This window comes from Ochotona princeps, chromosome 32 (assembly GCF_030435755.1).
Source record: "Ochotona princeps isolate mOchPri1 chromosome 32, mOchPri1.hap1, whole genome shotgun sequence".
NCBI classification, from domain to species: Eukaryota; Metazoa; Chordata; class Mammalia; order Lagomorpha; family Ochotonidae; genus Ochotona; species Ochotona princeps.
The window spans coordinates 1,719,128-1,742,550 of record NC_080863.1 but is presented as its reverse complement, the minus strand read 5'-3'; the positions used below and the strand labels follow the sequence as shown (position 1 = coordinate 1,742,550).

The 23,423-nt window shown below is 45.3% G+C and overlaps 2 protein-coding genes across 2 annotated transcripts; one reads left to right on the top strand and one right to left on the bottom strand.

Annotated features, from left to right (window-relative positions):
- Positions 1-1,931: 1,931 nt before the first annotated feature.
- On the bottom strand, positions 1,932-9,462 carry NPY1R (neuropeptide Y receptor Y1). Its single transcript, XM_058657507.1, has 3 exons — positions 9,212-9,462; positions 3,136-3,984; positions 1,932-3,036 (listed from the first exon to the last, which is right to left on the bottom strand). Exons 2-3 carry the CDS (start codon positions 3,832-3,834, stop codon positions 2,584-2,586), a joined length of 1,152 nt encoding a protein of 383 aa, XP_058513490.1. The 5' UTR covers positions 3,835-3,984; positions 9,212-9,462; the 3' UTR covers positions 1,932-2,583.
- A 10,949-nt stretch (positions 9,463-20,411) lies between these two features.
- NPY5R (neuropeptide Y receptor Y5) lies at positions 20,412-21,948 on the top strand. Its single transcript, XM_004591419.4, has one exon. The coding sequence runs from the start codon at positions 20,450-20,452 to the stop codon at positions 21,791-21,793; it is 1,344 nt and encodes a 447-aa protein (XP_004591476.2). The 5' UTR covers positions 20,412-20,449; the 3' UTR covers positions 21,794-21,948.
- The last annotated feature ends 1,475 nt before the right edge of the window (positions 21,949-23,423 follow it).

Genomic DNA, 23,423 nt, shown 5'->3' with positions numbered 1-23,423 from the left:
ATATGCATGTGAATATGTACATATATACATGTATATATTAGCATACATTAATAAAGGGCTCATTAAATGAACAAATTTGGAAAACTTCAGTCATTTGCCCTCGTAAGCAATGCTGTTAATTCTCACTGGAGTCGTTAAAACCAGTGAGCTGTCCAGTGGACTTCAGGGAATAAGCCAACAAGTACAACATGGAGACTTGGAAAGGATCCAAGTCACAATAAAAACATCAATTCCACCAGAAAGTTTGAGTGCTAAAGAAACCAAGCCTGGCTGTAAGTACTCCAAACCTATCTGAACTGCACTGGAATCAGAAACCTATTCTGATTTCTGAATTCTAGAAGTTTCTGAATTCTAGAAATAGCTATGCCATCAAAAATGCCAAGAAGTACTTGCATAGTGAGACAGATCCAACTAGCAATTTATTTCTATAGCACCGGAGTTGAGAAATACATAACTTCCCATTCTTCACCCAAAGTAGAAAACTATGAAGTAATTCAAGTAAGGAAAGATGGTGTTTTCCGTAAACATGAAAGTTTATTTTATAATTTTCATCCTTTCTTCCTTTCTTTACTTCTTTGAGAGGCAAAGACAGGAAGAGAAATGCAGAGCTCCCACATGCTGCTCCACTGAGCAGAGGCCCACAGCAGTCCCCCCTGGGTAGGTGTGAGCTGGGAGCTAAGAATTCACTCGAGTCCCCTAGCTAGATGGTAGAAACCCAACTACAGTAGCCATTACCGTTGCCTTCTGGATTCTGAATAAGCAGAAAGCCAGAATCCCAACCTGGGGCCAGCTGTGGAACTTAGGAACTCTCAGAGGACGTGAAGTGTCTTAAGCAGTAACACGGCCACTAGGACAAATGCTTGCCCCCAAGCTGTGCTTCTTTTTGTTACCGAAAAGGCCATTCTTAGGCTATGATATGATTTCATACTAGCACTCAGAGTGAAATATCTGCCCTTTATTTGATTTATAAGGCCAATGATGCAAGTGTCTAAAATCTAAATGTCATCTTTGCTTAGTTGAGAACTGAAACTAATATTAAAAAAATAAAACTCTTTCTAGTGAAGAAAAATTTAGAAAAAATATTACGCTGTGAAGCCCACAAGTGATCACTAACAGGGAAAAAGGACATGTGCTCATTATTTAGTCATTCCTTAGACAAACATTCTTCTAAGATTTCTAAAGCGAAGGCACCAGGCTCTGAGCACTGGGGATAGTCATGGTAGACGGTCGCTGCTTCCGACAAACCTACAGCATCCCAAGGGAGGGAGACCGAGCTGCCGGTGGTCACAGCTCGGGGCTGAAGACACGTGATTAGTAAGCAGCCACCAGAGACGACAAAGCAAAATAATAGACAGGAAAGCCACAGGACAAGATAAATGAGACTGAGGGCAGTCACAAGATACTGCTCAGAAAAAGCGGAATGATTTTAATAACGAGTGTGTCTGCTCTTTCAAAATCAAACACTTTTAATACTTTTGTCATGTAGTACATGTTCTTCAAAACCTCTCTCCATGTGACGCTGAGGCTCAGTTGTAATCACAAGATACATGAAATTAAGTATTTAACAGGACAGAACTATTCAGTACTCTAACTAGTACAGGGTTTATAAAAGTCCACAAGTCACACAGGTCTCAGAAGCTAACATGGGGCACATGAACTCACGTCTTCATCCTGGCTAGCTGGAGTAAACATTCTTGTTGTCCCTGGGGACCCTCTGCTTCAAAAGATGGACAATGAACGCTAAAAGTGACTTACTATATAGGCACTGCTGAATGGAGAGTACATTTAGTGTTTTTACATATTACAAGCTGGAAGTGCCTTCTGTTTATGTCAGAAAGCTTTGACAAACACTGAACAGTCTGTGAAGAACGGAAAACATCTTGATCACCCATTCCAACGGATGTAGCTCAACAGTCTGCAGCAACACTAACTCAAATGTTAGTCTGATTACTCTGAAATGCTTTGGTGGTCAGGTGCCAAAGAGTTTGAAGTTAGAGATTTGCCTTCCCCCTTTATTCTTCCGGTTGGCCCAATTCCCCATGATATTCACAGCTAGGAAATATCTTTTGTACATTTTATCTCAACCTAAGTGATAGTCAATTAGGAGAAAATGTACTCCTCTCTTAAAACAGGAAATAAAATATGGAAATCATGCCTGACTATCTTTAGGTTCCCCTTTGGGTCCACCTGCTGAATGCTGCTGTGTCCCATCTCCGCCTCTGCAGCTGAAATCGGAATGGCCCTGTCTGTCACGGTGGCCAGTATTTCTGCAGTCAGTCCATAATAATACTTTATAGAAATTTCATTCCAATAAATACAATCTAAAAGTCTTTACAGCGTATGCATAAGTTTCCAAAAAGCACTTCAAAAAAGCCTGATCAAAACAATTGTCAGCAGAGCTCAAGGCTCACCACTTTTGTTCCAAGTATAACCATGACAGCTTTAACAAAAGCAGTAGAAAAGCAAGACAAGAAAAGCTCAGCCTTTCACAAATCCTCTCACCCCCTTTCCTTGGGAGAAGAGGTGATGAAAGCGTGTTGCAGGTTGTGCTTGCCTTGAAACGGATGTCCCATACAGGTCGTTTCAGATTTTTTCATTGTCATCATTATTAATTTTTTTTAACGCGACTGGGCTTGCTTGCTTCAAAGACGTCTTAGAGACGTCCGTGTGCATGGTGGACATGGCGATCGTCTCGTAGTCATCATCCCGGGACCGGAAGTCACAGAAATTAAAGAAGAACTGCAAGTCTCTCTGAAAGTTCTTGTTCAGAAATCCATAGAAGATGGGGTTGACGCAGGTGGAGATCATCGCTGTGAGGTGGCAGAGCAGGAAGAGCAGGTTGTGGTTGCAGGTGGCGATGATCTGGTGGTTCCAGTCAAACACAGTGTTGAAGATGGTGAGCGGCAGCCAGCACACGGCAAACGCCACCACGATGGACAGCAGCATGATGTGGATCCTCTTGGTCTCACTGGACCTGTACTTGCTCTCTCTCATCTTGTCCATCATGTTGTTTCTCCTTTTTAAGCGAATATATATCTAGGAAGGAAAAGATCACGAGTGCCAACAAAATGACTTATTAAAGGTTAAAAAAAAGTGGGGGGGGGTGGGGAGAAAGGACGGGGAATATTTTCTTACCTTGAAGTAGCATATAAATATAAAACACAGTGGGCCAAAATACTGCAGCAGCAGGAGGAGAGTGGTGTAAGACAACCTGTGAGAGTCTGATGGAAACTGGTCAAAGCACACATACTTGCCCTTGAAGGCGTCCAGCGTCACATTGTAGAATGGCTCATCCGTCAACACTTGATAGATCAGGAAGGGCAGCGAAGAAGCCACAGCAAGGGCCCAGATGACAGCAATGCCGATGTAAGCGTGTCTGTTGTTTGGTCGCCACCCCCGCGGGTTGATGATCAGCTGGTGTCGTTCCACAGCAATGAGGACCAGAGAGAAGATAGACACCGTGATGGAGACGCACTGCACAAAAGGGTTCAGTTTGCACATTGTCTCCCCGAAGACCCAGTGGTCCATTAGCGTGTAGACGAACGTGAAGGGGAGACACATGACGGCCACCAGCAGGTCTGAGAAGGAGAGGTTCACAATGAGGATGTTGGTGACGTTCCTCATCTCCTTCTGTCTCAGGATGATGATGATCAAGGCCAGGTTTCCCGAGACGCCCAGGATGATCACAACTCCATAAGCAAGAGCTAAGGTGAATATCACAGCCAAGGGCAGGTGGCAGTCATCAGTCTCAAAAGTCAAAAACCGGGAATTCCGCTCTGAAACATTATAATGAACCGAATGATTTTCAGCCTGGGAAAACAGTGTTGAATTCATTTTGATTGGTTTTAGTTGTGATTGATTACTTAACAAATGGACAGGATCTTTCTTCCAAGCACATCAACTGTTCAGTTTATTCTTATATCCCATGTTGGAATCCATGTACCAACGTTATTCTGAATTCTTCATTCTCTTGAACTGAACAATCTGCAAGAGAAAATGACCAATTCTATTACAATTTTACAGAGGGCATTCAAGGTGAATTCTGACCCACAGTGTTGTTTAAAGATACCAAAATAAACACAGTGCAATCTTGAAAACATCTTTTTACAAAGAATAACAGAAGTAATGCAAACATTTTGAAAAAAACTATGGTACTATTTTAACTGGATTGCATGCACACTGAGTTTCAGCAAAACACAAAAGTCTATAAGTAAGGAATGTGTAAATATGTAAACATCATGTCTGAAGTCTTACACACATGGTGTAACATTCCTTAATATTGTAAAGTGTGAATATGTAACAAAAAGTATACAGATTGAAACATAAAACACAGTTATGAAACAAACATTGTTAAATAAAACATTTCTAATTTTTCCTTTCAATTTAGAAATGGAGTAATTCAGTATAAAAATCAAGTTCAGCAATAGCTTTACCCAACAATGGCTGCTTTCTAAGACTATTTAGCACAAGTATGTTCAAAAAGGGGATGGTTAACACAGCATACAATTAAAATAGAACTTCTGAAAGACTAGATGATATTTAATCCAGAAAATGTTTCATAAATGTCTTAGCTCAATGAGTGCGTGTAGAAGCACGAACAACAAAGCTGACTAAAACAGAAAAGCTACACAAGTTAGAATGAGAACAAAAAGCTGCCTACATTGTGAAACAACCTATCATCATGGAGAACAAAAATTTAATCAAAGGGAACAAACCATCTTCAAAACTAGCAAGCGCTTCATACACAGAAGCCGTGACAACTACATGAAAGATTGCTTCTGGGAGCTGCTCCATCGTGGAACGGATTTAACTTCAAGATGCTGCGTGTGATTGCTATGTCAGAAGTCTTCCAAGCCCTGTAGCCTCCCACTGCACCAGACTATATACAGTGCAATGCAAGGATCGAGATTTTTAGTTGTGGTTTTGATTTTTTTCGGCCACAGTATATTTTGCTGTAAATAGTCTCTTGTAAAAGAAATCACAATCTTGAAGAAATTAAAAGCTCCCGTAAAAAAATTAACATAGGAGATAGGATTTCTTATGTAAATTAACAGGCCATTGAGCATACAACAAGGAACACAATTGCATTTCTTTCTTCTTATATGAGAGTAATAAAGAAAACCGTGCAAATTTACTTTCGTTGAAAGAAGGATCAATAATTTAATGAGCAAGAGATTTTATTTTCCTTTTAAAGTGAGGCCTGTAATAAAGCTTTTCCATTCGTGTTTTACTTATAAAAGGTGAGGTGTTTATTATGACACACCACCTAGACTTATACAAATAGGGGGTAAGAAGCTTATTAAGTCCAAATGAAAGTATTAATAAATGGTAATGAAATGATTTCAGGCATAAACTATTATTGAATGTGGTTTTCTCTACCGGCAACAATCTGCAAAGGCTTCCCGAAACTTGCGTGGCGATCTCGCCTTATCTCTCAAGAATTACAAAGACAAATGATCAGTCAGTGTCAGTCAGGGTCCAAGAACAAATGCTGAAGCCTGTCACAGCCTGCAAACTCTGAGCAATCTTGGCTTTCTCAGTGATGTAACAAAGTTTAGCTGCATCCTTCCGATTAAATGCAGAGCTGTTTGACATTATGAATCTATTAACGACGGGTCTTTCTTCATTATGCAAAGTGACAGTCCCTGTGCTTTGTTATGCTCCCTGTCACCCAGGGAGGTAAAGGAGGACTGTGTTGTGAGCAGAGGGGCAGACTGCAGAGTACAGTCATGGTCTTGCTGTGGGGACCTCCTGGCTGTGCTGAGGCAAACCTAGGCCGTATGCTCCACCACACACCTCCCAGGCTGCGTGATCATCTCACAGGATCACTGTTGCACACACTGTCATTAGCTGAAATCTGGCACATGGCGTTCATTCCTCAGCCTGACTCCTGAAGCCGTGGGCAGAACCTCTCCCCCCTTCTCTCCCTCCTTCAATCCACAATCCCCAATGTGAGGCTGAGTGTCAGCAGGCCAGTCTGCTCAGGATCAGCACTCTCACCCTGCCACACCTCCTGTTTGGGATTCTCTGTTTCACCACCAGTCCAAATTCTATGTTTCGCAGCATCGTTAAGTCCCTTGAATCCCTAATTAGCTTCTATCAGTCCAGCCTAACATCTTTAAGATAGGCATTGTGTTTACATCATGGTACCCTGAAAATACCATTTTTAGAATCAAAATGAGTTGAAAAACATAAACAGTAGGTAGATGGCTAGAATAGTAGATTCTTGTGTAAATTAATCTTGACATGAACAGCTCAATTCTGTCACAGTCCTTTTACATGCAAAATAAATAGTAATTAACAGTAATTTGTATTAGGTTGGGTACGTGGGAGAAATGAACAATTTCTGTTAAAAAAACAAATTGCTTTGGAAAGAATATACATTCATCCAACAGATATTTATTTGACACCTAATGTGTGTCAGGCCTAATCTCAGTGGAGAAAGAGTTGTGGGTTTTATTTTGTTTTAAAGCATAGTTTCTAGCGTCACGCACAGAGCAAGATAATAAACAATAAATTAGTAGTAAATACAGAGCGTGTTAAAAGACTTTTATGTGTCAGGGAGGAAAATAAAACAAGGAAGGGGCACTGTCATTGTTAACACGGGCAGTTACTAGATGACCGGGTATCACCTGGCTGGCCAAGAAGGTGGTTTGTGAGTTACACCTAGAGACGGATGCATAAGGCAGACAGGAGGGGACCACAGGGAATGCAGCCCACGTGGAAAAAAACACAAAGCCCTTGAGGCTAGAGTTCCTGGCCTGCTCAGCAGCGATGAGGAGGAGGACAAACGAGAGACACTACTGGTAGGAGGCTAGCAGCAAGGCGAAAGAGTGGGGACCACCCAGGGCCATCTTCTCTCTCCTATCTCAGCAGGCATCACTGAAAAGTCTTTGGCAAAGGCATGAAGTTATAGGACGCTTGTCCTACAATTAGGACTGTGGCTGTTTTCAACACATCATAGAAGGAAAAGAAAAGTGGAAAGATGCTTAGTAGGCTAGATCAGTAGTTCAGGTGAGAGCCAGTGACACAGACCAAGGTGTCATGGAAAGATAAACACAAGTTTTCTATCCATTGACTGGCTTTGACAAAAATCAGTACAGATGGGAGCCCATGCAAACGCTTAACTGAATTTCTGCAATGTTCAGAACACAAAGCTTTCCTACAGATAGGTAAACACACAGAAACTCTATTCTGATACCTTTGGAACTGTGTCGGATGGAAGGGCCCTATGTGGATTAACTGTTTTCCTGTGAAGTAGAAATTAACTCGGGTACACAAAAAATGCCAGCTCAAAGTGCTTGCAGGCATCTTTAAGCGCAGTCATCCCAGTTAGGTAAAACAGGATGCAATGGCTAGCTTGTGTATGTTCCATTAACCTTAACATAATTTCATGAGATAATTATCAGAAAATAACAGTCATAAGACTTTACAGATCTTTGCCAAAGAAACAATTTGATATTTAGTATTCCAGCTGTGCGACTACAGGCATTGCAGAAAATCAAGTTGTTGAATCTCAGTATAGCTCTAGCATGCCTTTAGAGACAGAGACAGAACCAACACCATCAGCTGGCGAATTCACCCTCTTGCAAAGATTTTTCTTTTCCATCTTCCCCAGTTAGAAGGCTGGCCTTTCGTTGCTTGCAGTCAGCACTGCTCTTAACTACCTGGAAATAGCCTGATGCAGACGGGGTGAGCCCCTCACTTGTTTTGGAAGAGAAGTGCCAGGCTTGCTACACTACAGCAGCCTCCCAAAGTTACCCCGGCTTATCTAAACGAGTTATATAATTTCCGTTCCCTTCCCCGCGGGAGAGGGCTGGTCGCACAGACGCGGCCTCCGGGCAATTAGGAAAGACGGTTAGGGCAGGAGGCCACACCACGGAGCACTTGGTCCTCAGTTCTGGGTAGGAACTGGGCTGGAGAGCAGACGGCTTCCTGTTCTTGCTTCTCTAGCAGCCCAGCCCAGCACCTGGGGAGACAGTGCGCTGGGCACTCGCCCCCGAAACTGCTCTCCGAGTCACGGTGCCTCAGAGGACACAGGCGCACCTGCCAGGCACTGAGCACTCTCAGAAATACCCACTGGAACCTGAAACACTCTGCCCCTCTCCTCTCCCGTAGGTGTCCCGGACAGCTATTGAAGAGTGAAACGCGGTGCTTTCTCTCAACATTCCTGTCCGCATGTTCGCCCGCCTACCACTTCGCATTGTGTAACTGGGTGAATTGGCCCAGTTCGCCCATTTCTCGCCCTTTGCGTGCGCGCGCGCACACACACACACACACACACACACACACACACACACACACAAATACACAACACACTCCCCAGCGCATCCGCCAGGAACCCTTTCTAGCCGTGACGCCAAGAGATGGAAAACATCGACTCCAATTAAGGACAAGCAAGCAGAGCCCAAATCCAAAGTCAGGTCTCTCTCGCCAGAACCTCAGTCCTCAACAGGCTGACATCTCTCCACGTCGACACGGTGACAAGGGACAGCTCTCCTCCTCCATCAGCCCTACATCCACTTGCGGTTCATCTCCCCATCCTCCCCTAAACCCTCCTAACCCAAGGAGACTTCTTCGTGACCGTTCCAATAGGAGTTCAAGAGTTAGATCCGGTATCCAAACTCAGAAATAGAAGAGGACAGGAGTCCGCGATGTCCACCAGGAAGCAGCGACTGACCCGAGGTCCCAACATACGGGGACGTGACTGCAGCCCCGACGCGCGGAGCCCCAGGAGGGAGCCCGAGTCCGGCCCGGCCCGCCGTCCCAGCCACCGCAGCCGGACACCTGCGCTGGCCGGGAACCAGTGAGGCTACACAAAGCAAACTCCGGTGAGGCGAGAGCCCTGTCCGGCTCCCAGCCTGAGCTCGGAAAAAGACCAGCGGAGTCAGGTGCCGGGAAAAGCGAAGCCGGGCAGCTGCCTACCTCCCTAGTTTTCGCAGGAGAACCCGAGGAAAGGGTAAACTTGCGGTGCGTCCCCGGGAAGCCCCCGGGAGCCGGCTGTCGGGGGGTCCCTCTGACTGTGCTAATCGGGCCCGGAGACGAGGCAGAATCCGGAGCAGCCCGCGCCCGGCAGCGAGCGCTAAACGGACTCCACGCGCTCCACCACCGCAAGCCCAGGGCGCTGGCATCCTCTCTCCTTCTGTCCCTCACCTGCTAGCCGCGAGAGATTTCACAAAACTCTCCTGCAAACCGTCAACTTCTAACTTACCCCCTCTTTCGAATTGATCTCTCTTTTTTTTTTTCCCCCCTGCCCCTGTTGATGGGAGCGGGAAGAAAGCCGGGGCGAAGAGCAGGAATGAGCCGTTGGTATGCCTCCCTCTCCAATCCTACAGATGGGTGAGGATAGGAAGGGACGCCCCCTTAAAGCCGGACTCCACCTCGTCTGGGATCACGTGACGGCGCCCCGCAAGCGGGCGGGGATGGGGTGGGAGTGCCTCACCTTGGGCGCTCCTCTCCAGGGCGCGTTGCCTAGGAGTTCTGGAAGGGCCGAGCGCGCTGGGACGCACGGAGCATGGACAAGCACGCGAGCACTCAGCCCCACACAGGTCCTGGACTCGGGGAAGGCGAGGCGGCTGGACGAGACTTAAAAAAAAAGAAAAGAAAAGAAAAACAACAGCATGGCTGCTTTGTTTGAGGGTCAGTGCCACCTGGCGGCTGATGTGGTCCCCGGCTGCGAAGCTCGCGCCTGGAACCCCGGCTCTGGAATGAAGAAAGTATGTGGTATGGGCTGTTGCCGGGGAGAGGACTTCGCGCCAATGATTGGGGTTCTGAACTTTGCTTGCGGGCGCCCTGATATTTCTTACGCCAGAGCTGAGAAGTTCTTCGCCTCGGTACGTCAGTGACCGGGGGAGAAGGGCTTTCCACAGCCAAATGGAGAGAGTCCCTGAAGAGAGGGTCTGGCCTTTAACCTCCCTTGGTTTCCGATGAGAAAATTCATGGCCAGATCTGTTCCCAACGCGCAGCTGCTTTTTCCTTCTGGTTTTGTGAGGGGGAGCGCGAGGAACCGAAGCATTTCCCCAGTGGCCAAAAAGAGTCAATGCAATTTGCCGAGGGCTTCTAAAGAGCACACTGCTGGACTTGAGGCAGAAGTGAATGCAATGTGCAAAAGTGACTTGACGAGGTTGGGTGATTCAGGCTCAGGAGGGGCACGCTGATCTCAGATAATCCATGCGCACGCACACAACTCCCCATAGAAATCAGTAGAACCTCTTTCAAATCAAACTCAAAAACTGAAGCCCTCCCTTGTAAAGCTACGGCCACCGCCCAGGAGATGGGTAAAGGTTTAATTGACAAATCACTGTGATCCTGCTAAAACACACGAAAATTCCAAGACATACGGAATTGCTTTCTCTATCCTGTAAGAAAAAAAACTGGGGAGGAGAATGAAGAGATGCTTTTCCGAGTCACAAGCAGAATCAGTGTTATTTAAATTCAATAAAAGCTCACTTATTTATGATATCAGTATCTAGAATCAGTATTTATGTATGGTATCATATCTAGACGCTGATGTTTGCAATCTGGGAGAGTCTGGAGCTTCACCTTGGCTTTGCACATGGGTGACGGGGACCCAAGCGCTTGAGCCATCTGCCACTGCTCTCCCAGGCACTGAGCAGGGAGCTGGATCTACGCCCATGGAGCCTGGCCGCAAGGCAGAACTCACACATCAGACACCAGTGTTGTAGCAGCACGTACCCTACTATGACACAAACTGATACTTCCAAATTCCAAATTCATTCCTCTCTTCCCACCCCGACCTGAGATCCTGAGTCTCAAGGGGACCCTGTTTTTTGTGTCACATTTTGGCAATGGATCCTGCAACACCAGGATCTGAAGCAGCACAGCTCACCAAGCCTTCCTCTTCAGGTGCCAGGCACCATGGGGCAGTCCACAACCATAAAATGTAGGAATTACTGTTATATTCCACAACGTCTGGGGGAGATTTGTCATACAACAATAAGGCATTAACTGAAACACCTGTTTATCTTAATTTTTTTTCTAAGCTCAGTGCTAAAATAAAAATCAAAACAAAATCACGCATCTGTTACAGTAGGTCCTTTCTCTGACTCACACCTGCTCTAGTTGCCTTCTCGTTCTTGGCTACCTTATCCAAGAACAAGATCCACTCACTGTTCTCTCATTTGCTGCCTAAATGTGGCACACCTGGAAGTGATTCTGCAGGACATCAACGAGAAAAGACTATGGACCCAATTTGGGCTTTGCTTTAGCTCCGCTCTCCGTTCTACAGGACCCACCAGATCATCTTGTCTATCTTGTCTTCTAGGAATTTCTATTCCGTTTGACTTCACCCACTGCACACTTCAGGCTTATCCTTGTCCTTGGACCTCTTCAACATCTCCTGTCTCCATTTGCTTTTTTTTTTTTTTTTTTTGCCTCGAATCCTTTCACACAAGCGGAGCAGACATATATCTTCACAGCCGAATAGCCAAAGCCTGACAGCACAAATTCACAGATCTAATTTCTCTGAATATAAAAATTAAACATATTGTTAGCCATTCGTGCCTACCTATTTTTTTACATTTTGCAAAACTCCACTGAGCATCCACAAGCCATAGGTGATGCTTTTCCTAAAGCTTGCCTCAGAGCCCTATGACCCAGAGAGGTGACCTGCTGTGTGATGTCACCCCATGCCCAAGTCCTCTGTCTTCTTGTTCTGAAGATTCCTTCTTCTACTTCCCTTAGGAGTGATCGCTCTGCCTCACCGTCTCTGTGCACTCTCTTGCTAGGACTACCCTTGTCTTGCAACCTTGTTCAAGCAGCACCCAAGCGGCTTTTAGGATTCTCTACCGCGGTCAACCCCCAAAGCAATGAGCTGATCAGCGATCCCCTCTCTCACATTCTCACCTCCAGAGGGTCACAGAACCTCATGACTCTTTCTTTAAGTCTCTCCCACATGCATTCCTTCATCTCCACCAATCTCCACTGGTTTCTCTACTTAATGGTCTTTGCTTTCATCTGCCTTCTTCATCACTCATTGCTTTATCCTATCAGTTACCTGGCTCCCTAGCTTACATCCTGCCGTTATCCTCTGCCCACATCCCTCTGATGGCTGGTCATTGATCAAGTGATTGAATCACTCATTCATTTGAAGAAGAAAAAGCGAGACAGAGTTCTTCCATCCTGAAATGCCCCCAATGGCTGGAGTTGGGACAGGACAAAGCCAAAAGCCAGTATACACAAATCCAGCTCTCCTATATGAATGGCAGGGACCCAGGTACCAAACCACAGTTCAAACAGTACCACCTTTCACTCCATCTGTTTGAGCTATGCAGAGCCATTTGCACTAGTCTGTGTCCTTCTTTCTTCTCCTCGCCATCGCCTCACTTCTGACTTCCCTGTTCTCTCTAACATGCCTGTTGAACTCTTACCAATCCCTCAAAATTCAGGGCAACCATCTTCTCGACCAGAAAGCCCTCTCATAGGTGCACATTTCTCCTACTTTTCACACTCACATTCTCCGTTATAATCCTGTAATATTCTAGGTTTATTCTCATGTAAAAACACATTGTGTTGCCAATCTAAAATGACACCATGACTTCTTGAAGGTAGTGACTGTTTTTTCACCTCTCAAAACATAGGACGTAGACTAACAATTGGCATATCATAAAAAACTGAAGAAGTCTTATTAAAGATTGAAAAAATGGGAATAAACTAGGACTATAGAAATTTTGAACATTACAAGTCAAACACATTTTGTCTCAACCATTTAAAAAAAAAACCACCTGAACATTTGTGATAATGAATCTGTTATTTTTATGTCCACACATTTCATACATAGTTTGTTTATTTCTGTACTATTTATGGATTTTCTTATGTTTTTATTTTTCGAGTTTCTCATGTGATCATTTTGTTTTCACTGTTAGGTATAACCTTGAATAATGGACCCCACTGCCTTAAAAAAATGCTTGTACTATCTACCAGTGGGAGATGTCTGTCTCCATCTTTCAAATAAAATAAATACATACAAAAATAAATGAAATGTTCAAAAAAATTTTTTTAGGATTTATGTATCTGAGAGTCAGAGTTACAGTGACAGAGAAAGAGAGAGAGAGAGAGAGAGAGAGAGAGAGAGAGAGATCCTCCATCCCCTGGTTTACTTCTCAAGGCGCCACAACAACCAGGGTTGGGCAAAGCCAGAGCCAGAAGCCAGGAACTTCTTCAGCATCTCCCAAGTAGGGGGCAGGAGCCCAAGCACACCAGCCATCTTCCACTGCTTTTTGAGGTCACCAGCCAGGACCTGGATGGGAGGCAGTGACATCAGGACAGGAACGGATGCCTATATGGGGGGTCAGTGTTGCAGCAGAACTTTTCCTGTTATGCCCGTAAATGCTGGCCCCTCAAACTAATTTTTGAAAGCTGAATTATTTATGAGCATTACTAGAGTACAATACGGTAGCAGGCAGTGCTGAGGAACACAGCACTCAGTCTTGTCAACTTTTGACTCTGGACTTCTGCTTTGAACAATTCTCAACATTCCTTTTCAAGTCTATTCAAAACAAACCCCCAAATAAATAAACTGCTCTCTTTATTTCCATCTAAATATAGTAATGTTATACTTAGAATTACACCAGATTTGAAATATTGACCATAAAAAATTTCCATAGGAAATGACAGCTCTTCTTTTAAAAACAGGGGTAAAGCCTCCTTGGTCAACACCACATTTTGAGAGCTTTGATCTGCAAAAGCAAAGGAGTTATGGCTCATCTGCAGATTTTTATGTTGCCCGAGGGATCCATGTTCTCATCCTTTAGATATACTTTGCTGCAAATTTCAAAATAATGTAATCAGATAAAGAATGAGTTGCTGATATGTAAAATAGTGACAACTTTCTGAATACAAAGAAATGTGCATATGTAGTTCTTACTAGGAGCAGCGGAGACTCTACCAGCAATAGTGCGCAACATTATCAATGATACTTCCTCCTCCTTCTTTTTATATCATATGAACAGAAGACAACACTGTCTTTATCAGCTGTTTCTGATGATGCTAAAATACTGCATGTATGTCTGCAATGTGTGTATGTGTGTGTGTGTGTGTGTTACTGATGTAAAACTCACAGGTGAATGGAGCCCAGAGGGGAGGGTGTCCAGAGATACCAGACAAGATATGTCATTTTACACAAACCAGAAATGAACACTAAAACATCACAAGCCTTTGTTAAAATCACCCCGTTAATCTGAGATTTAAAAAAAAAATCAGGTTGAAACTCAGGTGTTCCAAATAGCTGTAAGTCTCATGAAGAACAGACGTAATTTGATCTTGTAACTATATACACATGTATCAGATGTATTTGTATGCATTTTTCAGATCAAAATCTTTTCAAGCGGGAAGATTTAGGAAGTGAGTGTTGGGTCTGGCAGTTAAGATGCCCATTTCCCACATCACGGTATCTGGGTCTGACTCCTGGCTCTAACTGCTGCTAGAGCCTTCCCTCGGTGGAGGCAAGCAGGTGAATTCCTGCTGCCCACAAAGCAGATTCTTTCCAATCTCCTGTCTCGGGCCAACCCAGCCCCAACCAGTACTCGGAGGGTTGAACCAGGGGATGGGAACGTGTCTCTTGGGTCTCTTTCTCAGTCTACCTGCCTCTCAAATAAAGAGGAAACAAGAAAGCAAGACTTACACATTCTTTCTGTTTTATATTCAATGGCTTCATAATTTAGGCCTCAGAGGAGAAAGCTTTAAGAAGCACAGTGCTTAACAGAAGTCAGTGAAATGTTTCTGGTGCCTTTTGGCTCTCGAAGTTGTCACAGAATTGCTTGGTAAGATGGCTCCATGCCTACAACGATATGGGTTAACTTTTGCAAATACATGTGTGTGTGTGTGTGTGTGTGTGTGTGTGTGTGTGTCTTGTTTCATGCAAATAATTGCACATATTTTGCAGCCAGAAAGCTTTCATCACCAAGCCCTACATTTTTATTCAGAGGCCAAACTCTTACTTTTTGAAAGAAACAGATGCAACACAGATCAGCACAACAATGTTTTTTGGTAGACACAGCCTTTAAATATAGAAAATGTGGAAAAATAAGTGTTTACTCTTAATGAATGCAACAAAAATTCTCAGAGGGGAAAAAAGCACATCAAGTAAAAGATTATTTTTCCATTATTCATGTAAGCAAAAATCATTAGAGGTTTTGTTAAAGAACTTCAGTAGCTCTCTGCAACAAATGGTGGCTGCTGTCAAACCACAGCAATAACTTAGCGGGACAACAGCCGTGTTCCTCAGCAAAATGTTACCCCAGGCATGTCGGAGAGAGTATTTTACTATTCAATCATTTGTCTTAAAGGTCCCAAGTGATCTTTAACTTTCACCTCTACTGATAAATTTCCTTTCATAAATGATACCAAATCATGAAAACTGGAATATAATGAGCTTAATATTGTAACATGTATAAAATCCAACTTAATTTCCCAAATGAGCATGTTATGAATAGTGAGGAGGAAAGCTAGCAAGCCCCGAGGTGGACCTTGCTATTTCTGGTCCCAAGGTGGTACTCGTCCTGCTTGATTGGTGCTCCACACAACAGAAGCACGATGCTGTGGCATGCTGAGGGGCTGTAGAGAAGGATGTATTGCCTGCCAAGCCCCTCCCAGGAAGAAGGGGGTAACATGCTCCGATCTCTGCTATCTGCTTTATGTAGCATGCAGCTGGAAACTTCAAATGGACCGTGTCTTCAAAACAAAGGGTTCTTAACAATTGGCTCACTTCATATATCCTTAACATTTCTCCCAATGTATATTGCAAAAGGAGTATTTAACATTTTTTATTTTATTTAACTTGAAATTCTGAGTGATGGGGTGAGAGAGGCAGAGAGGGAGGGAGGGAGGGAGGGAGAGAGAGAGAGAGAGAGAGAGAGAGAGAGAGAGAGATCTTCTGTCTGTTGGTTCACTCTCTAAATGGCTGCAATGGCCAAAGCTGTGCTGACCCAAAGTCAAGAGCCAAAAGTTTCTTCCAGGTCTCCCACATGGGTGCAGGGGCCCAAGGACTTGAACTGTCTTTTTCTGTTTTTCCCAAGCCTTAAACAGGCAGTAGGATTCAAAGTGGAGCAGCCAGGACTTGAACTGGCACCCATGGGGAATACTGGCACTGCAGGCTGATGATTAACCTATTATGTATGCCACAGGCATGGCCCCATGAATTTCATTAACAGGCATCTGTGTTTGGGGGCATAGTGCGAAGTAAAATGGGTGTGGTAGATCTTGTTTCAGTAACATGGTGGCTTTTATTTTCAATTCTCTGTTAACAACAGTTACTTCAACCTAGGCTTTGTATCCTCCAAAGAGAAAAAAAAGTCGTAAAAAGCAAAAGAGTAATAATAAAATTAACCTTACATTTTTGGTAAGTTTTAATAGGTTACAAACTGGTATTTGGAAGATAGTCATGACGGGGTTCCTTTGGAAAAGGCTGAGAGTGAATTTGTACGTAAAGGGTGTGTATTGTGACTCTGCAAAGCGTGGGAGGGCACAGATGTGTATGACAGAGTCCAGCCCACTATTTGTCCAAAGATCAGAGTGGAGAAAGTCTGAAGCAGTAGACCATTGGTTTCTCAAGGTCATTCCCACTGGGCCCTTCTCTTCATCCCTTCCCCATTGCCGAATCCCATGGGCCTGCTTAGCCTAACCTTTTAAGCTTCTGTGCAGAACATATCAGCAGTTCAAACACAAAACACAGAAGAATAAAACAGACACTGTATCTGTATCTGCCTCAGGTGTCTCCAAGTTCTCCGCTGACTCTGCTGGGTGTATCTCTCCCAGTGCCCAAGACTACATTAGCAGAAAGGGAGCATAGAAACTTGGTCTGGCTGCTATGGCAACAGCCGCGACTCTGTCCCAGAGATGAGCCTTCCAGGTCCTGTTGCGCCCATAGAACAGGGTTTGAGTTAACAGCACAGCACCAGTACCAGGGGGGTCACCCTCCTTGGGTGATGTTATGGCTGTCACTCGATCGTTTTCATCTTAGAGAATTCAGTGGATCTCTCTCTCTCTCTCTCTCTCTCTCTCTCTCTCTCTCTCACACACACACACACACACACACACACAGCCTCAAGCAACTGCCATTTAATGATTAGCTAAAATTAAGCAAACTCGCATAATGCAGATGGGGTAACACTGAGGATGGAAATTGCGCTGAAGAGCAGTAGGAGTGTGTGTGTGTGCGTGCGCGCGCGGGCGTGTGTGTGTGTATGTGTGTGTGTGTGTGTTTTCAGCAGATGCCAGCTCTGTGCCCCTCTGCTTGTCTTTGGTACTGAACACAGCCTTGAGGAGCGCTGACTGCCTTCCACCCCGCTCCCCAGTCCCACGCTGCTGTGCCCACACCCACCACTGCCCTGCGCGCAGCGCCCCCGCCTACACCCTCGCATCCCTGCGCGCTCACACCCACCTCCCCGCCTACACCTCTGCCTTGCATCAGAGGTGCGAGAGAGGACACCGATAGGCTTTGTTTGGGGGGAGGTGTTTATGCTTGTGGTTCCCCCACCCCCCATTAAAGAGGTAAATCCGGGCCTGGAAGCTTTTCCCCGGCTAGCCAAGCGCTCAGATATCCCCAGCCCCACACCAACAGTTCTAGACTGAGGTCATCACCCCAGGGCTGGGGGGCAGGACCCTCACAAAGGTGCTCGCGGTCAAGTTAACTTGCTCAACCTGAGTCCTGACACCGGGCTGCCAGGCAGCATCCCGAAGCCCCGCAGGCTCTCTCCACAGTCCCCAAACAGCCAGCCAGGGCCCGGGAAGTCCCAGGCCCCCCAGCCCAGGGAGAGGCTGGCGCGGAGCAGGCGCCCTGAGAGGTCTCGGGGGTCCCCGGAGCAGTCACGTGTTCCCAAGGCGCCTCTAAAACCCTGCGGCTCCCCGCCCCCTCCTTCCCACCGCCACCTCCAGGTCCTGCTCCTGCCGCCACCGCCGCCACCGCCGCCGCCTCCGGGGTGCAGAAGCCACTGCTCGGCGAGTTCCTGGGGCCGGGGCGCCCCGAGGTACTGGCTACAGCCCCTCCTCGTCACCTCTGTCGCCTGGGCTGGGCGTGATCGACCCCAGCGCGGGAGGTGAGTCCGTGTGGGGTGCTCCCGGGGCCCCGTCCTCGGGATGGGGCGTTGTCGGAGTTCCCAGGGCGCGGGATGGAAAAGCCAAGGACAGGGCAGCTGGGAAAACGGGGGTTAGGGCGGTGAGACCGGCCGTGGTGAGGCGCGAGGCGAGGGCGAGGAATGGAAGTGTTTGAATTCATTGGAGCCGGACAACTCCCTTCATCATCAGGTCACCCAGGGTGGAGGAGCAGGTTCGGAGCCGGAGGAGGTGGAGGAGGTGAACGGAGACTGTCCCTGGTGCGCGCAGGAGCCTGATTGGGAAGCTGGGGAGGACCAGTGCACAAAGCAACGCCGGTGGCCCGCGGCGTCCCAGGCAGCGGGAGGCCGGCACGGGGCATCCCGGCCAGCGCTCAGCCCCTGCAGGGTCTAGGGGTCCCCCAGCGAGGCCCCAAGAGCAACCCGCAGGCGCCCCTCGCACTGTCCCGGACCGCGGCGCGCCTGGTGTGCCCTCCGCTTGGCAGGCTGGCCTCCTAGGACAGGTGTAAGTGGGGAGCGCTCCCCCACATCTCCACCGCAAATTCCGGGAGAGGGGCACTGTGAGCCTGTTTCACTGAGCTCTAGGTAATCTTCTAAAGGAGCTAAGGCATGTGCCTTGGAAGGAAGCAAGAGGCGCGCGTGGAAACAGCTCGAGGCTCTTCCAACCGACTGGTACTGCCTGTAACGCAAATCTGGATTTCAGGTTTGTCAAAGCAAGGCAAACTGCTGCTCGAATTGAGGAGGGAGAGGGGGGCAACCTGAGCGTTTGTCAACTGAAGCGAGCTAGGTGGAGCTTTCCGGCTCAAATGGTGCCAGATTTCTGACTTTGGAACAAATCAAGGAATATTTAGGAACATGGAATCTCCACTGTTCTGGAATCAAAGCAAAATAGCACGAGTTGATTGCTAAAAGGACACACACACACACAAGTTCTTTTGTATGATTGGCAGCCTTTGTGAGAAGTATGCTGGGTGTTTTCATAAGGCAGCAAATTATCCTAAAAAAGAAATCTTATTTAAATGTGTCGGTCTGTGAGTGTCCTTTCAGTTCCCCGTAATTTTTAACTAGTATTCAAGAACTATCTGTTTCCTAAAAATACTGTTCACAATGTTTCATCGGTCGAGGTGTCAGGTCAATTAAAAAAAAGGTAAAATCTTTATATAAAGATACTGCTTTTTTGTAGTTTAATGAAGAACTTTAGCTTTTCTCACCTTATCCTGAGAGAGTGAAGTTCAGGGTTTTAGTCTGGTGAGAGACGCAGAAGCGAACAAAATGAAAGATGAAACAGTACTTAGGCACACACCGCAAAAACGACATTGCTCCATGAATCACACTTCGTTTTTAAAGCATTCTCTCTTCGGTTCTAGTTCACGGTTTCTATAGTAATCGGAGGTGAGGTAAGTTTCATGCATGATGTTACATCCATTGTGCATACAATACTTGCTACGCAAGATCATACAGCATTCCTCGTGACCCTTGTTGAAAAGCCCACTGCTGTGACCTCTTGAAGGTTTGCTCACTGTGTTGTGTAAGAACAGGTACGTTTAAGGAAAGAACTCTCTTAGGCATATCTTTCCTGCAGTAGTTCCTCTGCCGTGGATTTTCAACTGTAATACAGGAGACTTAAATCCTTTGGGACAGTTTGGCTAATGTTAGAACTTATGAATCAGAACCGAGTTCCAGAATGTTCTGTTTATTTTTTTTGCCAAGCACCGTGTTAGGTGTTACCTATGTAAATGAGTGGTATATGAGTGAGATGGGGACACAGGGAAAGTAGCAGAATGTTGACTACATTGTCATATTACAATAAAGCTAATAAATGAATGTTAGAAAAAATATTAGGGAAACATACAACTGGCTATTCAGTCTGTCAGCAATGCAGTTGTCCACCTTACAGGAAGAAGAGTATGTCCTGGCAGTCAGGAACAGGTCCTTAGATCGATCACACATTCACCCACCATCAGGCCAAGGCCTCCCGTTGTCCCAGCGGGCTTCTTTCAGGCAGGAAGTGATTTTAAAGGTGAGGTTAGGCAGTCTGCATAGGCTAGGTAACCTGGCTAGAGGGCAATATGAAACAGCTATCATAAGCTATTTATCTCGAAGATCTTAATCACATTTGCATTTTCATTTCTTTGTATTATATCCATTCTGAATTTTAAAGTGAAGTTTGCAGAAATTAACACAGCGCTGAAGTGATGATAGGCTTTAAGTTCTTGTGATTTTCATTGGCCAGTGTTTACACAACAGTTGGAATGAATTCAAGAGTTTGCTTCTTCTAGGGACTAATAAAATAATTAGTAACAAGTTATTAAAATCTGAATGGAGCAAGTTTTTTGGCAAGTTGCTGATGAGTGTCTCTTTATTTCAGGCAGGGCTGTAATATGGATTTAGAGCTCAAGGAGTATTCTAACAAAACACCTGCCACGGAGAACAATACTGCTACTACCCGGAATTCTGACTTCCCAGTCTGGGATGACTATAAAAGCAGTGTGGATGATTTGCAGTATTTTCTGATTGGGCTCTATACATTTGTAAGTCTGCTTGGCTTTATGGGGAACCTACTTATCTTAATGGCGCTCATGAAGAAGCGTCATCAGAAGACGACAGTGAACTTCCTCATAGGAAACCTGGCCTTCTCGGACATCCTGGTCGTGCTGTTTTGTTCCCCTTTCACGCTGACGTCCGTCTTGCTGGACCAGTGGATGTTTGGGAAGGTCATGTGTCACATCATGCCTTTCCTTCAGTGTGTCTCGGTTCTGGTGTCCACTTTGATTTTAATATCGATTGCCATTGTCAGGTATCATATGATAAAACATCCCATCTCCAATAATCTAACGGCCAACCATGGCTACTTCCTGATAGCCACTGTCTGGACACTAGGTTTTGCTATCTGTTCTCCCCTGCCAGTGTTCCACAGTCTTGTGGAACTTCAGGAAACATTCGGTTCCACGTTGCTCAGCAGTAGGCATTTGTGCGTTGAGGCATGGCCATCGGATTCCTACCGAATTGCCTTTACCATCTCTCTGCTGTTGGTTCAGTACATTCTGCCTCTGGTCTGCCTCACGGTCAGTCATACCAGCGTGTGCAGGAGTATCAGCTGTGGATTGTCCAACAAAGAAAACAGGCTAGAAGAAAACCAGATGATCAACTTGACTCTCCAGCCATCCCGGAAGAGTGGCGGGCCCGACGTGAAACCCTCCAGGAGCCATACATGGAGCTACTCATTCATTAGGAAACATAGAAGGAGATACAGCAAGAAGACAGCGTGTGTGTTGCCTGCTCCAGCCAGGCCTCCGCAGGAGAAGCATTTGAGGACGCTGCCTGAAAACTTCAGCTCTGTGAGGACTCAGCCCTCCTCATCCAGTAAGTTCATACCAGGGGTCCCGACGTGCTTTGAGGTGAAAGCTGAGGAAGATGCCAATGCTCACGACATGAGAGTAAAACGCTCCATCATGAGAATCAAGAAGAGGTCTCGCAGCGTTGTCTATAGACTGACTGTGTTGGTCCTGGTGTTCGCGGTGAGCTGGATGCCTCTGCACCTGTTCCATGTGGTCACCGACTTTAGCGACAACCTCATCTCCAACAGACACTTCAAGCTGCTGTACTGCATCTGCCACCTCTTAGGGATGCTGTCCTGTTGTCTCAATCCCATTCTGTATGGCTTTCTGAATAATGGGATCAAAGCTGACTTAATGTCCCTCGTACACTGTCTTCATATGTCATAATTCTCATGGAAAAGCACAGCTGTGGGGAATATGTAAAATAGATATGTGATAACTAGATTTATAAAATAAATTTTGTTAACATGTAGAATTTATGTGGCAGTTCTAGATTTGAATGTGAATTCCTGACATGTGGGAGACGACGTGCTGTTTTATGATAATTTGTACAGAATCAGTCTGGAATCTGATGTTAAAATCAAATTTTGGGGCCCGGCGGCATGGTCTAGCGGCTAACGTCCTCGCCTTGAAAGCCCCGGGATCCCATATGGGCGCCGGTTCTAATCCCGGCAGCTCCACTTCCCATCCAGCTCCCTGCTTGTGGCCTGGGAAAGCAGTCGAGGATGGCCCAATGCTTTGGGACACTGCACCCGCGTGGGAGACCCGGAAGAGGTTCCAGGTTCCCGGCATCGGTTTGGCGCGCACCGGCCCGTTGCGGCTCACTTGGGGAGTGAATCATCGGACGGAAGATCTTCCTCTCTGTCTCTCCTCCTCTGTGTATATCTGGCTGTAATAAAATGAATAAATCTTTAAAAAAAAAATCAAATTTTGAATTTTCATTTCAGATTGTCTTGTCTGCAAATGACTTGTACTTTTTTGTGTAAAATAAAAAATTGTCTCTGAACCAACTTAGTAATTTGTTCAAAAATTTGAGGAAATTCTGTTATCTGTCTTCATGTCTGCTCTATAGATCTGCCAACAGTTAGTCTCTGTAGATATAGGAAACATTTAGCAGGTCTAGAAAATCATAGCTATTTGACAGGTGTCACTTGTATCATGATCATGTTTTAAACATTGGGTGTCATTTGGAAAATCTTACAGGAAAACGATGTTTTTTTTCCAAAATTGGTTGAAATTGTTAGTTTGACTCCACTATGTTAATGATATACATTTTACCAAATAAAAATAGATATTCGGTGTTTCCCAAACTTAAACTACAATTGCAAACACTAGCCAATAAAAGTTGCTTTCGTATACTGCTGCAACATCCTATCTGTATTTTCTGATTGTTTCTTTTCTTCCCATTTTAAAATTATTATTATTTTATGATACAGTTCCATAGATTCTGGGATTTCCCTTACCCTATTCCCAAATCTCCTCTCCCTCACAACTGATTTCCCCTATATTATTACACTACTATTATTCATGAATAGTCATAATGGCAGATAAATAATTGGACGATGACACCTTATTCATTATATGTTTTTAAATTACTGAACTATTCAAATCTAAATTGTTTACAAATAGTAATGATGTTAGTTGACATTTTTGGTCAAAATATAGAAAGATTACTTCATGATGTTTTAATGCGACATGCATACGTAGGCTCATATGTGGTCTTAGTAAGTTGGACGTCAGTTTTTTAAATTTTGGGAACATTTTGTCCATTTGTTGATTTTAGCCAGTCTTTCTTAAACTGAGTCTCTGAATAAAATTGTTTATACTTATGGTCCATGTGTGTAAAACACCTTTTTTGTCTTCACTTCCCATTACCAAATGAAATAGCCCCTCTACTGATTCCTGTTCATAATTAAGGAAATAACAAAGCAAAACAAGCACACAGAACCACTGCCAGTTTGCAATCCTGGCAAGTACTTCACTATGAAAGCCAGAACCCTCTCCTGGGACGTTGTTC